Below are 22,402 nucleotides of genomic sequence, written 5' to 3'. Positions count from 1 at the left end.
GAAGACTGAAATAAATTTTGATAAAACATAGAATGTGAGTTTTACATTTTAGCCTAAAATTAACATAATACGCTATCATACACTATATCACATTATTCCATGGCAAAACCAAGATCTCCCAAAGAAAAGGGTGGGAGAAGAAAAATGAAAAGCAAATATTACATTGATTTGGGGTATCAGTGGCGGCGCCACATTGAGGTCAGGGTGTTCCCAGGAACACCCTGACCTGAAAAAAAAAAAAAATTATATATAAAAACTTAAATTTTTTTATTTTTTTACCCTTAAAAAAAAAAGTAGGAACACTCTCAACCAAAATTAGGAACACCCTCAAAATTTTTATACCAAACAAATTTTGAACTAAAATCTTAAAAAAAAAAAAAAAAGTAACAGAGAATCTAAAAAAAAAAAAAAGAAAACCAACCAAAACCCAATACAAATACGCGTCCGCCTCAATCATCAAATGGTAAAGCTAAAGCAAAACCTAAAATCAGAAGTCGTCAAACACCAGTCACAACTTCAATCCTTGTCTTCTGCAACCTCCAGTCGACGACCAGTGAGCAATGTCTCTCACTGTTCTTGTTACTTTGCTAAGAACTCTCATCTCATTCTGTCATTTGCTTTTTGAAGACTTGGAAGTCCATCTATCTATTTGGTAAAAGTAGTTTCCACTTTCTGAAATGACGCCTGACACTTTGTGTACCACACTCTATCAAGACCACAAAAATTCAGATTTTCACCAATATTTGTTATATTTAATTATTAGTTTTGTTGATATTTGTGTACCACGGCAGCTTTTGAATTCATCAACTCACCTTTTTAATATTTAGTAATATTTTATGTTAGATTTAAATTTGATTCCAGTGGTTTATTATTTGTTTACTTCAACCGTAGTTTTTATAAATCAACCATGTTTCTTTTGCAAAATAATTATTGGTTGATATTGTAATCAAATTATTGCACATTTATATAAAGTGTACAATATTGAATATATTTACAAAAATATATATATATATATATATATATATTATTATACACATTTATTTAGTTTATAATGTAAATGTTATGTAAATATTACAATGTAAATTAATAATTTTCTTTTTGATAATTAGTAGATCAAATATGATATTGTTATATGTTTTATTTATTATGTTTGCTTAGGATTTTTTTTTTTTATTTATTTTATGAAAGTTATGATATGAAAAAAAATACATTTGAAAGATAGAATTCTATATTTACTTGAACTATTTTAGTCATTTTTTCATTTTTTACTAATTTAATATATTTATTTATATTTTAAATAATTATAAAATTAATTATGACGTTATCACGATTTGACCTCGATCTGACCTTAAAAACCTTAAACTCTCTATTTTACGGTTTATTGAACGGTCCGAGTTTCAAAACCATGGTGGTGTGGGGTCAGGGGTGGGATATTTGAATTGGGGAAGTAAAGGCATGCAAAGGTAGGGGTGTGTGTAAACATGAGGTGTGTGCTAATGCACAGTGGAGTGTGTGCTAATGCACAGTGGAGTGTGTGCTAGACTGCTAGTAGTTAGTAAAAAAAATTAATGAGGCAACTAAACACCAATAATTAATAATTTAATTAACTAATACATTATTAAAGACAAACAAATTAAATTATGTTAAGCTAAACAATAATTAATAATTTAATAATTAATGAAACAACAATATAACAAATTATAATTTATAAAAGACAAACAAATTAATGAAACAACTAAAGAACAATAATTAATAATTTTATTAATATATCAAATGAACTTATAGTTTATTGTACAGGTATCTTTGTTCAATTCTTTTCTTTTCATTTTTTTTTTCCTTTTGAGGTTTTTCGGTGTACAGAATGCAAATTTGTTTTGATTTTAAGAACATTTTTTTTTTAAGCACAAACTTCATGCTGGCCACATCTTGAATTTCGGCTGATATTTACCAAAACGTCCAAAATTAGACCGAAATGGCCCAAAATTTTTTCAAAGTGGAATAGGAACACCCTGAACAAAATTCCTAGAGTCACCACTGTGGGGTATGCAAACAAGTCCATCAAATACAGTAATATTATTAACAACCCCTCCCAAACCCTTAAACTAAAAGCAAAGGAAAATATAGAAATAGTGACAAAATATGCATGGATTTAATTATTTACTATGGAAACATATATATTGCCTTTCGATGTCCCCTCTAATTCACCCTTCTTCATGGTGGATGGCCAATTGCAAAAGTCTTCATAAACCAATCATTGTTCTTCTTGGTAATTATTTTCCCACAAAAAACTCCAAATATAAATCCACATCCGTACCCCATCACAACTACTCTCCAGTCAAACTCAAATAGAGACACCGCATCTTGATTTTCTACAAATATTGAAGGTAGAGGTGGTGGGTCCTTTAAATTGGCACATCTTTTTGACAATGGGCTTCCACATAATCCTACATTTCCATTGAATGAACTGTTTTCAAATGTGAGAAATTGTTTCCCTTGTGGTATAGTTCCTGTAAGATAATTGTGAGACAGATTCAAAAAAGCAAGGAATGTAAGCTCTACCAATTGTGGAGGAATCTCTCCAACTAGCATGTTTTGAGAAAGGTCAAGTGATTCTAGGTTTCTTAAGTTTACCAATGACGACGGAATAGAACCAGTAAGAACATTGTTGGAAAGGTTGGGCATACGAAGCGCCTTTAGATTTCCTACAATTTTTGAAATTTCACCTTCAAACTTGTTGCCTGAGAGATCAATGGCCACAAAGTCATCTTGGATTTTCCAATATTCTGTCTTTATGCCTTTGTTTGTCAATGTCATTTGGTAAGTGTAGGTGTATAACCATCCACAACTTGGTATATGGATTTTTACTCTTGCTTGCATATAAGTTAAGCCACCTGCATCATAACTTTGCATGCCTTTCCAAATTTGGAAGTATTCAAGTGGCAACTTACCAGTAATATAATTGTTGGAGAGGTCAATGACATGTAATTTTGGGAATGTAGAATTTGTTTAAGGTTTTCCAATAGCACCATGGAAGCGATTTGATCGCAAAATGAGAACGCCTAGCTCTGGAAGAGTGCCCAACCAAGAGGGAAAAATATCACCTATATGATTATTTCCAACATCAAGAATTTCCAGCATGGTACAATTAGCCAATGACCTTGGTAAAGCCCCTTGAAAATGATTTTGATTCAACTTGATCATACTCAATTGGCATCCTTCTATGAACATTTGAGGAATGTGGCCATGAAAGTTGTTGTGCCGTAGATTAAGAATTGAAAGGTTACTCAAGTTGCCTAAACATTGGGGAAGGTAACCACTCAGGTTGTTGTATGACAAATCAAGATAAGAAAGAAAACTCAGATTACAAATCATTTGAGTGATTTCTCCGCTCAACATGTTGCTATCAACTTTATAATAGACAGTAGACGGTGGGGGAATTGGGAGTGGCCCTTGAAGCTTGTTATTTGAAAGGTACAAAATTAGTAGTCTGGTCCAAGGGAGAGAATTTGGGGCTTGATCAAAGCCTGTAAGGAAGTTTTCAGACATATCTAAAGACACAAGAGTGTCTTTACTCAAGTTTGAGATCCATATCGGTATTTGGCCGTGAATTTTGTTCCGAGAAAGTAGTAAAACTTGCAATTGATCTTGGTTCCTGAGAATCTCTGGGAATTCACTTAAGTGACAAGAAGCTAATCCTAATACCTTAAATTTTTGAAAAGTAGAAATGTTAGTGCTAGGATCAATAAGCAATGAAAGATTGTTATCAGATAGTTGGAGGTAAAAGAGACTAATAAGTTCTCGAAACAAGCCAAATTCCACTGTACCACTCAAGCGATTTAAACACAAATCTAGAATTTGAAGATTCCTAAGTTTGTAAACAGACGTAGGAATTGGACCATGCAATTTATTTTTTTGAAGCCACATTTGAGTAAGTTGTGTGAGGTTTGCTAACCAAGATGGGATAGGACCAGTTAATTCATTTGAAGAAAGACTTAAAGTTTTAAGGTGGGTTAGGTTTCCAAGAGAGAACGGGATGTCACCATATAAATTGGTCTCATATAGGTTGAGAAAGGTGAGTTTGGTTTGCTTACCAACCCAAGAAAGAGTCCCTCTGTTGAAATTGTTATCTGAAAGGTCTAGAAAAGTGAGCTCTGTCAGGTTACCAAATGAGAACGGCATTGGTCCAGAGAAATTACATCCTCCAACATCAAAGAAATGTAAGGATTTGAGGTTACCGATTGAATCTGGTAGCATGCCAGAGAAACCTGTACCCGCTAGCCTCAAATCTTCAAGGGGGATACTTCTATCAAATTCAGGTAAATGACCAGTGAGATTTGAATTGAGATGCACACTGAGAGACTTGAGATTTGGTAGCTGAAAAATTCCTGGTGGAAACTCACCATGCAAACCACAATTTCTAAGATAAATAGCCTCTAAAGAAGTTAAGTTTGTCAAGGTACTGGGTAGAGTGGATGATATGTCAACCTCACTAAGAACTAGCTCTTGCAAGTTCATAAGCTTTTCAGCTATACTTTTAAGATTAGGCTTGTGGAGTTTCAATGGGTTCAAAGCGAGGTCTAGGGAAACCAACTTAGAGAGCTGTAAAATTTCTGATGGGATTTGACCTGAAAATGCAGAATTAGAGAGGTTAAGGTAAGTAAGCTTTGAAAGCCGCCTTACACCAGCTGGGATTTGAGAGTGATTAAAATCATTGGAGGCAAGGTTAAGCCTATGAAGCTGAACAAGCTGGAAGAGGCTGCTACTGGAGTTGATGGAACCATAAAGATAACTGCTACTGAGGTCAAGGCTAGTTACGTGACCCGTGTTTTCATCACACTGAACACCATCCCAGGTGCAGCAATCACTACTTAGCGTGTGTTTGGATTGGGCGTCCAGCGTCCAGCGCCTGCGTCCAGCGTCCAGCTTCAGTTTTTTTTTTTTTTTTTTTTTCCTTCCCAGCCGTAGTTATTGACTTTTCTTCCGTGAACAGTGCACGTGCACTGTTCACGGACCCACAAATTTTACTTTTCAGCCACTTTTTCATTAAAAATGGGTCCCACAGTACTATTCACACATTTTAAAATTATTTTGGTACAGTGTTTTCAGTTTTCAGTTTTCAGTTTTCAACAATAAGCTCTATCCAAACGGACCCTTAGTGTCATCCATGATGAAACCTTCGAATAAGCAGCGGTGCCGGCTCAAGGCCTAGGCCTAAGGCCCCACAACCCAAAAAAAAAATTCCCTACTAAAAAAAGGCCCATTTTCATTTGTGAAGACCCAAAATTTTATAAAAATATAACATTTTTTAAATAATTAGTACTTTTTTTTAAGTGATATTAAAGATACTACAAATTTTACTATGGGTTTAAGTTTAAATTTAGCTAACATGTCACCAATCACATAAAAAATTAATTCAAACACAAATAAATTAAGTTGTTGAATTTTATTAATTATTTTATTAATTACAGTCATTATCATATTATATTGTGAACATTTTGCAGTATCTTTAGTATTTTTCTTTTTCATTTCTAACAAGGCTTCCAAAATAGGAGACCAATAGAAATTAAAACCAATTGAAACCCTAAAATGTTTCAAAAAAAATGCTGCAAATGTGATAGAATATCAATGATGACTAATCTCCTCTAATAGTTTGAGATCTTAATTTTTGTAAACTAATATCCTACAAAGCCACGCACCAAATAATATTTATCTATCTCTTTCTCTTAAAAAGAATATATAAATTAAAATTTAGGTTACAACTGTACTTAACTATGCATAGTTATATATCCAAGTTATAGTAAGTTTCTTTTTTAAAAAAATAATATTTTTTCTAGTTCTTTTTGTTTAAATTTATGGTTCAACTATGATATTCAATCCTCTGTATGAAATTAACCTTAGTTTAATTATTATTATTCATCAATTTCTGTATTTACATCAAATTAGTCTTAATTTAATTTGTATTATATATATTTATTTAATAAATGTTTACATAAAAAAGCCTCATATAAAATTTCCGCCTTAGGCCCAAATTTTGTTGGCCGGCCCTGATAAGCAGAAGGATCATCAGATGCAGACCGATTGATAATTATGCTTTCTTTGAATTGCAACAAGGCAAATCTCTCATCATCATGGCAGGGTGACTGCACAGAAGAAAAAGAGCCAGCAGATATAAGAGAAAACAACGACAATAAAAAAAGAAAGCGCATGAAGAAAGAAAGAGATAAACCCATAATTTTTTTACTGGATTTTGTTTAGCATTCTTTTGATACGCATGGAGGTGAATCGAGGAGCTTTTTATATACTGAAATTGAAGTCTCGTCCACTTAATATCACTGTGCATGCACGTGTGGTATTCATGCAAGTCAAAGTCGTCTCCGTGTTACCATTTTCGCTTTCACTTTTTGGAAAAGGTAAAAGGAGGAATATGATTTCATGAGGGAAAAAGAAGGAGAAGAAATCACCTTCCAATTTGTTAGAGAATATTTCTGTGATCCAATCGAGTGTTTATTTAATTAAGGCTTACAGGTTTTTGTAGTGGAAAAAAAAGTGTATTAGAAATTGTATTGTAGATTAGTTTTATATTATGTAGAAGGTATTTTAGTCTACACATTTTCCAAAATTTCCACATGTAATTTGTATTTTTCAGATGTGATTTTTGTAATTAATTATGACTTACTTAGTTTGATAATGAAATTGCTATTATAATAATAAAATGTAGTGGTTTTAGCGTTTTTTTTTTTATATGTCCGAGTGCTTAATTAGTAATGTAATGTACACAATCACTAATACAAGAAGTTTATTTATAATGTTCTCTCCATTTATACAAAGGGGAAGAGAGTATAGGTACGTTTCAGAAAGATAACAAACCCATGGATCAACGCGTCCAGAATTTTGCCTATTCACAATTTGTTAGAAAATGCTGTAATCCAAAGTTTTTATATTAATGTATAGTCCTAGGTTGCTCTTGTGATGTTTAACACTTCTTTACCATACATCTTGTTCCTTTATAGCTTAAATATTCTAGAAAATCATACCCAAAGAGGCTTGCAAGCTATTTTTACAAAACTGATTCTTTTACCTACTGAATTGCTGGTTCAAATATGAAATAATCAAATCAGACGGAAATGAAAGGGCAGGGAACTTTTTTTTGCCTAGTAATTAAGAAAAAAAAAAGAAAGAGGAATAGATGAAAATCTTACAGCTTCGCAAAGACACTCTAAACTCTTATAGTTAGGAACTCATAAGAAAACATTTTGACATAATCAAATTCAACTACGATTATGATTTAGACCCCAAATTACAATTACAGCTAATGCTAATTTTACGCAAATCTAACAATTTAAAGCCCAAATGTGTACATAATTAACCAATTAACATTAGTAAGCAAGGATTAACATGGAAATCATAGTAAAGTAAACACCCACAACACACCAAAGTGCTAATAAAGAGAAAAACTCGAGTACTAAGTGTAAAGACCTCTCCATAGCCTCACCGTCGAAAATGATCTACTAGAATAAATAGATGCAGTACATATTACTTACAAGACCCTCCAAATCTAGTATTAACTATGTACTCAAGTCCTCCAAGCTCTTGCTCGCAATGGACTTTGCAAGTGATCATTTCTCAACTTTAACTTTTGAATCCGCAATTGAACTCTAATTGCAACTTCAAACCTCCACTTTTGATTTTGGGCTGCTCCAATGATTTCAAGCTCTGAACAACAAACAAAACTCAAAGCTAATGATGGATGTGGATGTGGTCTTAATATGTTTTCATAGGATATGGCTATTTTGAGAGGCAAAAGATAGAGAAAATTGATATTGTTTGGCTCTCAAAAATTTGTTGGGGTTTCTCACAATCTTTAGATAAATATTAGGGTTTTGTTTCATGGGAAATGGGGTATATATATGATGGGAAAATGCTAAAATAGTAGATGAATTTGTAACAGAATTTTATGCGAAAAATTTTCTTGACCAAGTGTCAGGTGAACATCTCGCAAAATCACTGCCTTAATAGCTTTTCAAATTATTGTCACATGCCATTTTTTTGGACGCTTCTCCATATTCACTCGACTGAACTTCTAGCTTGTACAACTTTAATTTTAGCTCATGAAACCTCAACCCAATTACACATTGACCCAAGAAATACAAATTACGAACTATTTGAAGAATTAACTACAAGAAACTCCAATTCTTCATTTGGAAGTCGATGCGTGATTGGCTTAGCACTCGGCAATATCTATCTTTCTCTCGCCTGAATGTTAGTGACCGATGCCCTAGGTGTAACAATCTTGAAACCACTATTCATATTTTAAGAAATTGCCCTTGGGCTAAGGAGATTTGGCTTCAATCTCTGAGTATCTTGCCTCTTTCGTTCTTTCAGCTACCACTCTAACCTTGGCTTTAAACAAATTCTACGTCAGATAATATTCTCACAGGTCATCAGCTTCCTTGGAAGGTGCTCTTTTCTTTCCTTTGTTGGCATCTTTGGTTAGCTATGAATGAGCGTATTTTTCATAATCAATCTAGCTCCCAACCTCATCTAGTCCACAAAGCAGTTCATTTAGCTACAAAATATTTTTATTTGGCTTGCCCTGCTAAAACAACTAAAATAGGTATACCTAGGATTATTAAATGGATCACTCCACTTGAGCCTTTTATAAAATTAAATACATATGGTAGCTCCTTAGGTAATCCTGGGTTGGTTGGAGCAGGTGGTCTTTTGCGAACTACGTCTTATATTGGCATGAGATTTAGGTTTTAAATTTATTCACCATGAGATTGATTCTATGACAGTTCTTTCCTTGCTAACTACTACTAATGATTTATCACCAGATATTATCCCATTACTCTTTGGTTGCGGGAACCTTATGGCACGTGCGTGGACCCATCCAGCTGCTTAACATATACCATAAGGCTAATGACTGCACGGATGGTCTAGCAAAAAGGGGTCGTCCACAACAATGCATTTTGAAAATTTATGATACCTGCCCATCCTTTGTGCATGCACCTTTTGTTTGGGATATGAAGCATGTTGGGGATATTACACAAAGTAATAATGTAAAAACAAGATTAACACAAAAAACAAACAGAAAATAGATAACTTGGAGGCACTATATCGTTTTCCTTAAACAATATTTGCCCCCACACTATTGTTGTTAAAGGGTTATCGCAATTTATCCCCAAGATACAATCAAGATGTTAAGTTCTACAGATAGCAATTTTGGAGAATGACAACAAGATTTCTTGTGTTTCTCTCGAACTTACTATTTTGTGCAGTTAAAACGTTTCATAAAACCGTTAATAAGGCTTGAAACCTCTCCAATCTTTTTGAACAGTCACTAGAAAATTCCATAGAAAATCCCGTTTCACAATTTTTGATCAGTTAAAAATTACTGTCGATCGATTGAGTACTATTTTCAATCGATCGAACAAGAATTGAACAGAGATCGATACATCCAAAAACTCTAGGATTTTTTCTTTACCATTTTCGATCGATTGAGCCAAAACTTCGACCAATTAAAAATACTGATTTTCGAATTTTCACTTAGAAAATTTCAAAACTTGAATTTTCACTTTATGAAACTATATTCTCCAAACTCAAACATCATTATTACAATTTACCTTGTATATACCTATATATACAACACAGTATCTTGGGACTAGTAGACTGTGTCCCTTGAAGGTCTTTGCACATGTTGTTATATAAACTTTTATAACTAAATAAGACTTGCCCCTTTTATATACATAAAAAAAAATCAACTACAAGAAAACTTTGGCACTCTTAATAATAACCTATTAATAATAATAATAGGAGGGAGCATTATCATCACAATGCCAAAGAGACTGGAAATTTCAGAAATTGATTTTAATTTTTCTTAAAAAAAAAAAAAGATTTCGTAGGAGAGACTTGCATATATCATTTTACAAAAGCAAGGCTTCCACTAGCTGTTGCGGCCACTTCTTTACCAACTTTTATGTCTTTTTCACTAGCTATTCATGTCGCTTCTTTTTCTTTCTTTTATTTTACTTTTAATTCGAAAGCGAGTCTGATTATCTAGCATGCAAATGAATGATCAAAAAAAGACAAAGCCCATGCAGTGTGAAAGTGAAACCGCAAAAAAGGGGTGGAACTTATAATTGGGGCTATTTTCAAAAAATATATTAGCAATCATCATCAAAAGCAAGGATAAGAGCCCATACCCACAGCCTTAATTGGTTGGTTAAAGACAATAATTGCCAATTTCCACATGCTATACCGCGTGGGACCTCAGGTGTGTGGATCGTGTGACTAATTAAGGACTAATCACCAATAAGGACCCCGTGTACTAAGGAAAATGGTAGGACTGCATATTATATATTCTTTGAAAATAGCTCCAATTTTAAGTTCCACCTTTTTTCGGTTTCACACTGCATGGGCTTTGTCTTTTTCTGATCATTATTTGCATGCTAGATAATCAGACTAGCTTTTGAATTGAAAAAATAAATAAAGAAAATGAAGTGATATGAATATATATATATATATATATTTTTTTTTTTTTTCGGTTTCACACTGCATGGGCTTTGTCTTTTTCTGATCGTTATTTGCATGCTAGATAATCAGACTAGCTTTTGAATTGAAAAAATAAATAAAGAAAATGAAGTGATATGAATATATATATATATATATATATATATATATATATATATATATATATATATATATTAACTAATAATAAAATAATCACAAGAAAAGGAAAGCACAGAATCTTCACTGCAGTAAATTGTTTTGTGATAATACAGCGAAAATAGCAAATTAGCCATTACATTCCAACTATATAGTTAGCAGTTCTTGTTTACAAATTATATTTTTTACTATAATCTCAAGTCTCAGAGGCTCGATTTTGGGCCAAAAATTGAGTTTTTGAGGGTCGATTTTCATGGTCTAATTCTGTTTGATGTGGCATATTTTCCACGTGGCGTCTAGTTGGAAATCGAGTATTAGAGACTCGATTTATATCTTATATCTATTCTGCCTTTCACATCTGATCATCATGTCTTTCTTCCTCACTACTCTCCATCTGCTTCTTTCTTCCTCACTACTCTCCATCTCCATCTGCTTCTTTCTTCCTCCTCCAGCACAAGCTAGCCGCCGCCGACCCACGATGACCCAGGCCGGCGTGCCCCAGGTCGCGCGACCCAGGCAGCCGTGGATCTAGGGCATTGGTTTTTTTTTTTTTTTGTGCGTGCTGGGTTCTGTTCAGTCGTGATCTTCCCATGGTGGTGGGTTTGTATATCGAGTCTTAGAGACTTGATTTCCAGGTAGATTCCACGTGGAAAAAATGCCACATCAGACATTAAAAATCGACCCTCAAAAACTCGATTTTTGGCCCAAAATCGAGCCTCTAAAGTTCGAGATGCTAGTAAAAAATATAGTTTGTAAACAGGAACTGCTAACTATATAGTTGGAAAGTAACGACTAATTTGCTATTTTCGCCTGATAATACACGAGATGCATAGATGAAACTGTCATTTGTCACACATAGCTGGATGCTTGATCTGAGACTAGGGATTTGTTTAGTGTCTTTTCTTGGTCGTGACACGAGTTGTGTTTTGATAAGTACGTGTTAGATTTGAGTATTTTTTGTGACAGTCAAGTTAGGTACTCACACCAATTGTTACCAGATAGTCACTCCCTTTTGGTCTTGTTTTTGTTTATTTTTTTAATAAGAATAACCGCTACCATTGTGTTTCTCTTTGGCAAAAAACATAAAATAATGAGGGATAGAAATAATAAATTAATGAGAAAAAAATACTTTTCTTATGTGTAGATAATTTAAACTATGAAGCATATGCAAATAAATATGAAAGGATTATGTTAGTCTATCACAAGCAATGACAAGCAGGTATATTTGACAAGCAGCTCATATTAACTTTGGCATAGACGAATAAATTGTCGCTTATCACAATTCACAAGCAACGCCAAGCATGTATATATAAGGTGGTGAGTATTAGAAGCCTATCTTAGCTACAAGCAACTCATACTTCTCTCTTGGCCGAAACAAATAATGACGTGCATGCAGTAATTCTAGCCCCAAGGATTCATACTATCAAGTGTGAAACGGTAGCAACTATAAAAACTTGAAAAAAACAGCTTACACGACTTGAGGAAAATAGATGTTAGCTCCAAGAAATAAGGGAAAGTGGGATTAATAAGTTGAAGGAGAAAGGGGCACTTCTATTTGTGTAATTGAGAGCTCAAAAACATGGTTTGCGCCTCCACTGAATGTAACTAATGTCCCAAGATGTATAAATGCTTCAATATTTTTTTTTTTTTCAAACGTGTGTGTAATGTATGTGTGTTGTGGTTTCTAGTCTAGAGTTAATTTTAGCCCCCTACCCCCCCACATTTCGGGTTCCTTTCTTATTTATGGCGATGTTTAAATCACTTAAAGACCTATTGAATGAGGGAAATGTCGGTTGTGGCCATTGAGTATTAACTTTCCTTGATATTGAGTATGTTGGGTCCCAATCTAGTCTTGTGTCAATTAAGAAAATCAATTAACAATTTTAATCAATCACCAAAATCACCAAGCCAAAATATCAATCACATGCAAGACCGCATAAATTTAATTGGAAAACTCTTTCTCCTTGAAGAGAAAAATCACGGGGCAAACTCTAGATAAATTAATTATTATGGATTCAATTACAATATCTTTCTCAAGAAATCTCAAATTTATCTCCCTTGTGTATGTTTCGCAATTAAAGAAAAAATCTCTATGTTTTTCTTTGCTCTCACACACACTGATCACTGCACTCACTGTGGTTCCTTCTTCTTTTCACACAATATTTTGCTCTTCACTATATTCACATTGCGGCAATACCTTTTTTCTATTCTTCACTTCACAACATGAATCAAAACCTCAAATTTTTCCTTGATTTGTGCGCTTTACAAAAGCTTTGTAGAGAAGACCCAAACCTTGTTGTTTCTCTCCTTGGGGTACTTCCCAAACAAAAATCTCATTTTTCTCTTTTGGCTTCACGCCCAATTCTATTATTTTTCTTCTGTTCTCATACCAACAAAATCTTTGCAACACTATCTATTTATAAGACTTCAAATCAAATTCCTTGATACACAAGGAATGTATTACTTCTTTGACAAGAAATAAAATTTTCTTCAATTTCAAGGAATAATATTTCCTTCTGTTCTCATACCAACAAAATCTTTGCAACATTGTCTATCTATAAGACTTCAAATCAAATTCCTTGATACACAAGGAATGTATTACTTCTTTGACAAGAAATATAATTTTCTTCAATTTCAAGGAATAATATTTCCTTCCACACCAAGGAAGTTAAAGAAAATAACCAAATTTAATTTTTCCTTTTTCAATAAAAAAATCCAATTAGCTTTCCAAGTCACAATAGAAATTTGAGACAATTTTCCAACAGAGTAGTGTTCCTCCTTAAAAGGAGGCATTGTTTATGTCTTGTTTTTGATACAACAGCATGGCTAACGAATCATCCTAAAAACTGCTTCCTTAAAGGGGAAAACCCCAACTTGTACTTGATGAAATCAAGTGTTGCAGCAGCTTTGCATTAATGGTAATTGGCCCTTGTTTTATAGAGGTAAAGATGACATTAGCTATAACTTTGTGTGTGTTTGGGACTAGCTTATAAACTAGCTTTTATTTATTTTTATATTTTATATAAAGTTTTTTAAAACTTCACTTTGTCTTAATGTTTCTCATTTTTTCAAAGTGCAAGTATATTTTAGCAAACTTTTAACAAAAAAGTTTTCAGCAAAAAGCTAAGCTATATATATAAATTTTTTTAAAACCTCACTTTGTCTTAATTTTTCTCATTTTTTTAAAAAATACAAATATATATATATTTTAGCACACTTTTAACAAAAAAAATTTCAGCAAAAAAGTTAAGCTATTCCCAAAAACACAAATTTGTATCACAATAGATGCATTATTGCTTTAATAAGTTATTTTACTTACACATGGCATCAAACTATAGACCCAATGGTCTTAGTGCTCCAAGCTGATTTTGTCAAATTTTGGGTGGGCCCAAGTTGACACGAAATGGCCATTTTGCCCTTCAACCCATTGCTCTTCTATTTCAAAATTTGTTTATTTTAAAATTTTGTTTTTTTAAGTTTTTTAGTTGGGTAGTTGCTAGTTGGGCTAGGCTAATTAAAAGAGAAGTAGTCTAAGTTTTTGGAAGAGCGAGGAACAACTCTAGAAAAAAAAAATATAATCATTAAAAAAAATTCTTTTTTTTTTCTTTGGGCTAGGGGGCCAAAATATTTTTTTCCCTTTATTTCTTTGGACTAGGGGGGCCTGAGTCCCCTTGTGGGTCTGTCCCTACCACTATCACTATTATCTCCTTCTTTTGAAACCGTAACAGAGGCTACACTGGACTGTGATTCACAAGTGGCATAGCCACCACCCATTCACTACCACAACCCTCATATTTTTTTCTACACAACATTGGCAAAGCTATACCACCTTGACTTGACCACATCTTCCTCAATACGTCCTCGTTTCTCAAAAACCCTAGGCTCAATGACCCACCAGCCATTACCAACACTTAGAGAATTCGACAAATTATTATGCAATTCCCACACCCAAAATTTGACGTGGCAATAGGTTTTAAAATAGCTAATTTGTCACTTTAGTTTTTTAATTTAGGCCATGTGTCAGTTCACATGGCAGTCTATATGACATAAAAGTAATATTTCATTTTTGTGTTAGTCGTGTTAGTATTTTTCATTTATCACCTAACTGCAGAGATTATTTTGACACAATATTAAAATGTTAGAGACTAAATTGACACATTTGAAAGGCTAGAGACCAAATTGACATAGGTTAGAAATCAAATATGTAATTTATCATATTAATTAATTGACACATACCAATGACACCCACCCAAAAAAAAAAGGGCACAACAATTAATGTGAGAGTACACCATATTATGGTTTGATCCATAACAATAGCAAACTATCTATAGGCACCACTGCATTATTCTTTGTAAAATCGACAAGACATGTTAATGGTATTATTTCAAGGGTAATTATTGGGTACTTTCGGAGTACCATAAATGCGTATCCCCCTCACATAATGTGAGTCCCACTAATTAAATTTATAATGGGTCCCACAATTCATGAGAGAGAGGGGAATATGTATTTATGGTACTCTTGGAGTATTCAATAATTTTCCTTATTTCAATATAAAATTTTAATATAAAAAGACTAGACCTATAATAGAGTAATACTAAAGAATTTATTTCCCCATTTCTATTATAAGATACTACCAAACAATTGCAAAATTCAGTTTAGAAACAGAACATTATCACAAACATAGTAATCCTTCAACATCAACATGTTTTTGTACTCAATCAACATGGAATACAATCAAGACAATAAAAATTTCCAGAACTTCCTTAGCCTAAAATCTCAAAATACCTCATTTAGATTCAAAACAAGAAGCTGAAACAAAAAGCAACCAGGTAAATATTTAGATTTTGTGTCTTGCCTCTTGAAATCTAAGGGTTGTGTGCTTTGTTCTTGAAAAAGAGAAAGATGAAGAGAAAAAGTGTAGGATATAAAAATTGGGTGGGGGAATAGCTGGCCATGAGAGTTGGAGGTGTGTGTAAAAGGGTGAGGTGTCAACCAATTTTTTTTTTTTTTTTTTAAAAGGGTGAGTCATGTTTTAAAGTACGTTACTCATGCTTTATGCTTCTGGTTAAAATTACCCATTAATTATTATACATTTCTATAAGTTCAACAAACAATTTTGCAGTAAGACCTAATTCCTTTTAACATATTCCAAAGGTTTCCATTATTACTTTGTGGCTTTCTTAAATGAAAGCTTTGTAAATTTCTCTTTACAGATTCATAAAGGAAAAAGTTAAGTGCATAGATCAATTATTGTGACAAGAACAATATATAGTAACATCACCAAAATACGTACGAATGACGATTTCAAATTACTTTTTAGGTTTATAGGTTTATAGGTTTACCCTATACACAAAGTGTTTGAGGGTCGAGAGGGAAAATGGTTCAAGTTGCAAGGTTAGCAGCATATTGTAATTATCTACAAATAAAAAAAAAGATTCTTAACAACAAAAAAAGTTTTTCAACATAAAATAAATTAAGCAACATTGTTTTGATGTGGGTGAAAAAGAAAGGAAGATAGAATTATAAAATTTAGAGGTACAAGGTAGCTTTGATCAACCAAAAGATATGGATTCCAACATCAATAAGAAAAAAAGAAGAAGCTTGATTTGAATTTCCACATCTTTACCATATATTTAGACTAAAATCATTCCCTATAATTACTACAACTTGCACCCAGACAGATATTAATAATTACTAGAGACACATAATAAGACTTAATAAACACAAAGCTTATCAACAAAGACTAACCGACTAAAATCACATTTCCAAACGGTCTCTTGAATGCTTACTTAAAAATAAGGTTCAAATGCAAAACACATCTTCTAAGTTTCTTTAGAATTCATTTTAGTCTTTTAATTTTTTTTTGTTCATTTCAGTTCTCCAAGTTTCATATTTATTTAATTAAGGCATTTTCGTCAACTTTTTTAATAAAATTTTGAAAAAGAAATTGAAAAATATTTTTCAATCATCAATTGAATTTTTATAATTAAAAAATTTTGAAGAAAAATTTGAAAAATTGGAAAATTAATCACAACATGTAACAACAGTTGATAGAAAAGCCTTAATTGAATTAATTTAAAAGTTAGAAGACTAAAATAAATTTTGAAAAAACATAGAATGTGAGTTTTACATTTTAGCCTAAAATTAACATAATACGCTATCATACACTATATCACATTATTCCATGGCAAAACCAAGATCTCCCAAATAAAAGGGTGGGAGAAGAAAAATGAAAAGCAAATATTACATAGATTTGGTGTATGCAAACAAGTCCATCAAATACAGTAATATTATTAACAACCCCTCCCAAACCCTTAAACTAAAAGCAAAGGAAAATATAGAAATAGTGACAACGTATGCATGGATTTAATTATTTACTATGGAAACATATATATTGCCTTTCGATGTCCCCTCTAATTCACCCTTCTTCATGGTGGATGGCCAATTGCAAAAGTCTTCATAAACCAATCATTTTTCTTCTTGGTAATTATTTTCCCACAACAAACTCCAAATATAAATCCACATCCGTACCCCATCACAACTATTCTCCAGTCAAACTCAAATAGAGACACCGCATCTTGATTTTCTACAAATATTGAAGGTAGAGGTGGTGGGTCCTTCAAATTGGCACATCGTTTTGACAATGGGCTTCCACATAATTCTACATTTCCATTGAATGAACTGTTTTCAAATGTGAGAAATTGTTTCCCTTGTGGTATAGTTCCCGTAAGATGATTGTGAGACAGATTCAAAAAAGCAAGGAATGTAAGCTCTACCAATTGTGGAGGAATCTCTCCAACTAGCATGTTTTGAGAAAGGTCAAGTGATTCTAGGTTTTTTAAGTTTACCAATGACGACGGAATAGAACCAGTAAGAACATTGTTGGAAAGGTTGAGCATACGAAGTGCCTTTAGATTTCCTACAATTTTTGGAATTTCACCTTCAAACCTGTTGCCTGAGAGATCAATGGCCACAAAGTCATCTTGGATTTTCCAATATTCTGTCTTTATGCCTTTGTTTGTCAATGTCATTTGGTAAGTGTAGGTGTATAACCATCCACAACTTGGTATATGGATTTTTACTCTTGCTTGCATATAAGTTAAGCCACCTGCATCATAACTTTGCATGCCTTTCCAAATTTGGAAGTATTCAAGTGGCAACTTACCAGTAATGTAATTGTTGGAGAGGTCAATGACATGTAATTTTGGGAATGTAGAATTTGTTTCAGGTTTTCCAATAGCACCATGGAAGTGATTTGATCGCAAAATGAGAACACCTAGCTCTGGAAGAGTGCCCAACCAAGAGGGAAAAATATCACCTATATGATTATTTCCAACATCAAGAATTTCCAGCATGGTACAATTAGCCAATGACCTTGGTAAAGCCCCTTGAAAATGATTTTGATTCAACTTGATCATACTCAATTGGCATCCCTCTATGAACATTTGAGGAATGTGGCCATGAAAGTTGTTGTGCCGTAGATTAAGAATTGAAAGGTTACTCAAGTTGCCTAAACATTGGGGAAGGTAACCACTCAGGTTGTTGTATGACAAATCAAGATAAGAAAGAAAACTCAGATTACAAATCATTTGAGTGATTTCTCCGCTTAACATGTTGCTATCAACTTTATAATAGACAGTAGACGGTGGGGGAATTGGGAGTGGCCCTTGAAGCTTGTTATTTGAAAGGTACAAAACTACTAGTCTGGTCCAAGGGAGAGAATTTGGGGCTTGATCAAAGCCTGTAAGGAAGTTTTCAGACAGATCTAAAGACACAAGAGTGTCTTTACTCAAGTTTGAGATCCATTTCGGTATTTGGCCGTGAATTTTGTTCCGAGAAAGTAGTAAAACTTGCAATTGATCTTGGTTTCTGAGAATCTCTGGGAATTCACTTAAGTGACAAGAAGCCAATCCTAATACCTTAAATTTTTGAAAAGTAGAAATGTTTGTGCTAGGATCAATAAGCAATGAAAGATTGTTATCAGATAGTTGGAGGTAAAAGAGACTAATAAGTTCTCGAAACAAGCCAAATTCCACTGTACCGCTCAAGCGATTTAAACACAAATCTAAAATTTGAAGATTCCTAAGTTTGTAAACAGACGTAGGAATTGGACCATGCAATTTATTTTTTTGAAGCCACAGTTGAGTAAGTTGTGTGAGGTTTGCTAACCAAGATGGGATAGGACCAGTTAATTCATTTGAAGAAAGACTTAAAGTTTTAAGTTGGGTTAGGTTTCCAAGAGAGAACGGGATGCCACCATATAAATTGGTCTCATATAGGTTTAGAAAGGTGAGTTTGGTTTGCTTACCAACCCAAGAGAGAGTCCCTCTGTTGAAATTGTTATCTGAAAGGTCTAGAAAAGTGAGCTCCGTCAGGTTACCAAATGAGAACGGCACTGGTCCAGAGAAATTACATCCTCCAACATCAAAGAAATGTAAGGATTTGAGGTTACCGATTGAATCTGGTAGCATGCCAGAGAAACCTGTACCCGCTAGCCTCAAATCTTCAAGGGGGATACTTCTATTAAATTCAGGTAAATGACCAGTGAGATTTGAATTGAGATGCACACTGAGAGACTTGAGATTTGGTAGCTGAAAAATTCCTGTTGGAAACTCACCATGCAAACCACAATTTCTAAGACAAATAGCCTCTAAAGAAGTTAAGTTTGTCAAGGTACTGGGTAGAGTGGATGATATGTCAACCTCACTAAGAACTAGCTCTTGCAAGTTCATAAGCGTTTCAGCTATACTTTTAAGATTAGGCTTGTGGAGTTTCAATGGGTTCAAAGCGAGGTCTAGGGAAACCAACTTAGAGAGCTGTAAAATTTCTGATGGGATTTGACCTGAAAATCCAGAATTAGAGAGGTTAAGGTAAGTAAGCTTTGAAAGCCGCCTCACACCAGCTGGGATTTGAGAGTGATTAAAATCATTGGAGGCAAGGTTAAGCCTATGAAGGTGAACAAGCTGGAAGAGGCTGCTACTGGAGTTGATGGAACCATAAAGATAACTGCTACTGAGGTCAAGGCTAGTTACGCGACCCGTGTTTTCATCACACTGAACACCATCCCAGGTGCAGCAATTACTACTTAGTGTCATCCATGATGAAACCTTCGAATAAGCAGAAGGATCATCAGATGCAGACCGATTGATAATTATGCTTTCTTTGAATTGCAACAAGGCAAATCTCTCATCATCATGGCAGGGTGACTGCACTAAAGAAAAAGAGCCAGCAGATATAAGAGAAAACAACGACAGTAAAAAAAGAAAGCGCATGAAGAAAGAAAGAGATAATCCCATAATGTTTTTACTGGATTTTGTTTAGCACTCTTTTCATACGCATGGAGGTGAATCAAGGAGCTTTTTATATACTGAAATTGAAGTCTCGTCCACTTAATATCACTGTGCATGCACATGTGGTATTCATGCAAGTCAAAGTCGTCTCCGTGTTACCATTTTCGCTTTCACTTTTTGGAAAAGGTAAAAGGAGGAATATGATTTCATGAGGGAAAAAGAAGGAGAAGAAATCACCTTCCAATTTGTTAGAGAATATTTCTGTGATCCAATCGAGTGTTTATTTAATTAAGGCTTACAGGTTTTTGTAGTGGAAAAAAAAGTGTATTAGAAATTGTATTGTAGATTAGTTTTATATTATGTAGAAGGTATTTTAGTCTACACATTTTCCAAAATTTCCACATGTAATTTGTATTTTTCAGATGTGATTTTTGTAATTAATTATGACTTACTTAGTTTGATAATGAAATTGCTATTAAAATAATAAAATGCAGTGGCTTTAGCATTTCTTTTTGTATATGTCCGAGTGCTTAATTAGTAATGTAATGTACACAATCACTAACACAAGAAGTTTATTTATAATGTTCTCTCCATTTATACAAAGGGGAAGAGAGTATAGGTACGTTTCAGAAAGATAACAAACCCATGGATCAACGCGTCCAGAATTTTGCCTATTCACAATTTGTTAGAGAATGCTGTAATCCAAAGTTTTTAAATTAATGTATAGTACTCCTAGGTTGCTCTTGTGATGCTTAACACTTCTTTACCATACATCTTGTTCCTTTATAGCTTAAATATTCTAGAAAATCATACCCAAAGAGGCTTGCAAGCTATTTTTACAAAACTGAATATTCTTTTACCTACTGAATTGCTGGTTCAAATATGAAATAATCAAATCAGACGGAAATGAAAGGGCAGGGAACTTTTTTTTGCCTAGTAATTAAGAAAAAAAGAAAGAAAGAGGAATAGATGAAAATCTTACAGCTTCGCAAAGACACTCTAAACTCTTATAGTTACACTACAAGAAATCTGGGTTTAGGTGGCGTTTTTTTTAGCGACGTTTTCAAATCTGCCGCTATACGTGGTATATAGTGACGTTTTTGACTAGCGCCGCTAAAGAGTGAGCTTTTGCGACGTTTTCTAAAAAACGTCACTGTAACTCAGAACAATAGCGGGGTTTCCCAAAACGCCGCAACAAGTTCATTTTCAGTGACGTGTTTCTGGTCTTTAGCGACGTTTTATAAAATGTTGCTATAGCTATTATGAAGACTCCATCAGTCAAGATAAAAAAGAATTAAAAATTCTATAGCGACGTTTTATAAAACGTCGCTAAATGCAACCCATTTTTGGTTCTTCCCGCACAAACGTTTCCGGAAATTTTCTTTTCCCACTTTTTTGCTTTTTTTTTTTTTTTGTCCTATACACTTTATTCTTTTTTTTTTTTTTTTTGTCCTATACACTTTATTTATTTATTTATTTTTTTGTCCTATACACTTCATTCTTTCTTTTCTTTTCTTTTTTCTTCTTTCTTTTCATTCAGCTCTCACTTCTCTGTGTGTCTCCCCATCACACCTCTTCTCTTTCCCAGCCGCCACCCCTAACCACCACCCCAGCGGCCACCGTCCTAGCCACCGTGCTGCTTTCAAAAGCGGCCTCCCTCCCCAGAAACTCCTCAACAATCTCTGCAGGTTTGTACTATTCTCTTCTTTCTCCTCTCTTTTTTCTAAATCCCTTAACTTTCTGTTTGGTTACTAGGAAAATTGCAAGAAAACTCTAGAATCTTTCATTTAATAGACTATTTTGTTATATTTTTGTTACTTTTATCACTTTAAAAAATCACAAGATTAATACCCAGAGGTAAGTCATGGTGTTGGTGGGGCAAGGTAATGACCATTTGGGTTTCTTCCATTACTTTTTGTAGAACCCATTAGTCATCAAAATGTATCACTTAGTTTCCTTATGTAAGCTTCTGCCTGTGTGTTGTGAGTGTATGTGAAAGAGAGATTTATTAGTTAAGAAAAGATTGAAGTAGATAGCCGCATGAAGCAAAGTGAGTCCAAATTTCAACATAAAAAAGACCCATGAAAAATGTGTTTAATAATTTATTCTTGATGACCTTTTTCATGAACACTAGAAAAAAAGATACAGCCAAAAAGAGAGTTGGCTTGACTATTTAATGTAAATGAAGGTGGTGGGGTCCCATTTCACTAATTAATGTGAACTTGGAGGCTTGACTATTGAAAATCATGAAAATGGAGTGCATGAATGGATAGGAAAATTGAAGAAGTAAATGAAGGTCGTGGGGTCCCATTTAGCTAATTGATGAGTGTTGAGAAATAGTCATATGGGGTGTGGGTCCGTGGATGGTAACATGATCTTTGCCCACCTTCTTTGGCTTTACAATATCTAATAAGTCCAACTACGTCCAAGCTCTTGTTGTTGGTGGG

At 33.7% G+C, this 22,402-nt stretch overlaps 1 protein-coding gene and 1 pseudogene across 1 annotated transcript; both read right to left on the bottom strand.

The window, feature by feature from the left end:
- Positions 1-2,044: 2,044 nt before the first annotated feature.
- LOC142621005 (receptor-like protein 7) lies at positions 2,045-6,250 on the bottom strand (annotated as a pseudogene).
- Positions 6,251-16,826: 10,576 nt separating this feature from the next.
- Positions 16,827-20,021, bottom strand: LOC142618747 (receptor-like protein 7). The gene has a single exon (XM_075791756.1). It carries the CDS (start codon positions 19,959-19,961, stop codon positions 17,094-17,096), a length of 2,868 nt encoding a protein of 955 aa, XP_075647871.1. The 5' UTR covers positions 19,962-20,021; the 3' UTR covers positions 16,827-17,093.
- Between the last annotated feature and the right edge of the window lie 2,381 nt (positions 20,022-22,402).

This window comes from Castanea sativa, chromosome 12, assembly GCF_040712315.1.
Source record: "Castanea sativa cultivar Marrone di Chiusa Pesio chromosome 12, ASM4071231v1".
NCBI lineage: Eukaryota > Viridiplantae > Streptophyta > Magnoliopsida > Fagales > Fagaceae > Castanea > Castanea sativa.
This window is presented reverse-complemented; position numbering and strand designations above follow the sequence as displayed.